This window comes from Neophocaena asiaeorientalis, unplaced genomic scaffold (genome assembly GCF_003031525.2).
Source record: "Neophocaena asiaeorientalis asiaeorientalis breed wild unplaced genomic scaffold, Neophocaena_asiaeorientalis_V1.1 scaffold116, whole genome shotgun sequence".
NCBI classification, from domain to species: Eukaryota; Metazoa; Chordata; class Mammalia; order Artiodactyla; family Phocoenidae; genus Neophocaena; species Neophocaena asiaeorientalis.
Genome location: NW_020174561.1, coordinates 3,398,844 through 3,401,039, shown reverse-complemented (window position 1 = coordinate 3,401,039; position 2,196 = coordinate 3,398,844). Strand labels below are relative to the sequence as shown.

Genomic DNA, 2,196 nt, shown 5'->3' with positions numbered 1-2,196 from the left:
ATTGGGAGGTTGAAAGGACTTCTAAAGAACACGAAAGTCCTGTACGTGATTTTAATTCGATTCCTGTGTGGTTCCTGTATTCTTATCCATTTGGGAAGGACTTTGGATTGTCAGAGAACACAGAATAGAAAATTACAGAAAACTTAAGCCAATGTCACTCAGATTTTACAAAGAGGAGTTCCCAGCTGATATCTGGGTTATGTATGGAAGAGAATGAGCTAAGCCTCAATCTGGGAATATTTCTAGAAAGTCCATTCCAACTTGTGGTACCATGAAGAGGCAAGAATCCAGCCAATGGAAACTGTGTGCAGTTGGTCAAATTAAATTGCCAATATTTGAAGAGGTTCCAGGGTGACCCTAGATTGGGTAAGTCATCTGCTGTTCTGGGGGAAGTAATGTCTTGGCAAGAAAAAGAAGAGTTAAAATTTGACTTGAATATTAAAAGCATAAAGGCACAGTATTTGGAAGAGACACAAATAAGGAAAACCATATTATTGAATAAAAGTACAGAAGCAACGGAGAGAGAGATACAAGATCTCTTCTTGACTAAAATATGGAAAGTAAATCAAGGGCTTAGCATGGAGAACATTCAGGATGTGGGCAATAAATTCTTGTGGGGAAGGGATTCATATTAGTATGAAGAATTGGCAGTCATGGAATGGGTCAAATAAAAAAATGCAGATACCGTGACTTTGGGTCTCTTGTGTTGAATATACTGGGAGAAAGATTTCAGAGGTAGAGAGGACTAAGGAGAGATGGAGATGTCATGAGAAAGTTGGGGCCAACCTGGGGACTGTGGAAAGCAAAAGAAAGGAGTGGCATAGAATAGAGAAGGGATTGCTTGTTTGGAGATAGATGGCTGTAGGGAAAGAGATTGAGGCTTGCATTTATGGTGCATCACCATCACGCAGGGGATTGTGAAGAGTCCTGCAGGTTAGGTTATTGATATTAGTTGTATCAGTGCAAACACCCATTTGCCCAGGGGTCTTCTTGTCCCCTGTGCCTCAGGCAGCCTCTAGGTCCCAGCACTTTACCTTTAAAACCCTTTTCAGTTTAGGGCTGCTCGGCATCCGTGAAGTCAAATGAATAGAGACTAGAGCACAGATGATAGCTTCCCAGGCCCAGAACCAGGACCCCTTATTAAAAAGGACACTCCACATGGAGATTAGTAGGGTGAGAAAATAAGAGGTGAAGAAAATGAGGAAGACGGCAAGAGACCTCAGGGCAGTAGAGTGAGCTTCCAGGCTGGAGAGTGGCTGGTGTGATGATCTTTCATCTGCCTCAGGTGTTGGAATAATAAGGCCATGAGCAAGACGGTGGAGGCCAGGAACAGGAGGAAAGGAATAATCAACACAACCACTTGTGACACATGGAAGAATCCCACAGGAATATCTCAAGTCTCTCAGTCATGGTGCTGTTTCTAGGGAAATGCCTCATGGAGATTAGTTGAATCTTGCTGTAATGCCCAACAGCTGCAAAGATGATAGACACACAAGAAATCAGCAGAGAACCCAGCAACAGCCAAGGAACCAACCTCACAATTCTCCACTTCAGCCAGAAGATGGGGTGGCTGAAGGAGGAGAGTTTGACACAGTAGAAGACAGCAAACATGCTGGTCAACCAGAATGAAAGAATGTTAGTAAATTCCCAGAAGATACTGAAGTGCCAAAATTTGTAATTAGGGTAGAAGTGGGAGCAAAAGTTGTACAGCATCGATGACCACAGTTGACAGAAGCAGCAGACACCCAGGCCGGTGAGAATCATTTCCACAGGTGACAGCCTTTGGAAACTTACCCACTCTGTGCCCAGCACTACAACAGTTAAGCTGCTCTGCATAATTATTGTCAAGAGCTTCAGCATATAGATGATCATGAAGAAGACAGAGTTGGATGGTTATCATCCTTCTATTCCAAAGAAACTTCCTGGGCACAGACTCAGAATCTCTGCAACAATTTCCAGGTAGGGACCAGATTCCTGGCCCCACTAGTGTTTCACACAAGAAAATATCTCCCTCTGGATGCAAATTTTTCTGGGCTTATTTTTGACTTTCCCATTTTCCTATCTGCAGGATTTGCTTATGCTTTGCCTGCTGGTTTGTTATCAGGCCTGGATGCAGGGAAATGTTGTTTGAGTGTGGATTCTTGCTCCTGAGGTGATTTGATTATTCCCATAAAAAGCATCCCTAGGGTTTCCCTG

General features: G+C 43.4%; 1 protein-coding gene across 1 annotated transcript; it reads right to left on the bottom strand.

Moving 5' to 3' along the window:
- Positions 1-1,004: 1,004 nt before the first annotated feature.
- TAS2R16 (taste 2 receptor member 16) lies at positions 1,005-1,900 on the bottom strand. Its single transcript, XM_024757782.1, is given in 4 exon segments — positions 1,005-1,252; positions 1,255-1,360; positions 1,363-1,882; positions 1,884-1,900. Coding segments are annotated over 4 exon segments (891 nt in total).
- Positions 1,901-2,196: the final 296 nt, after the last annotated feature.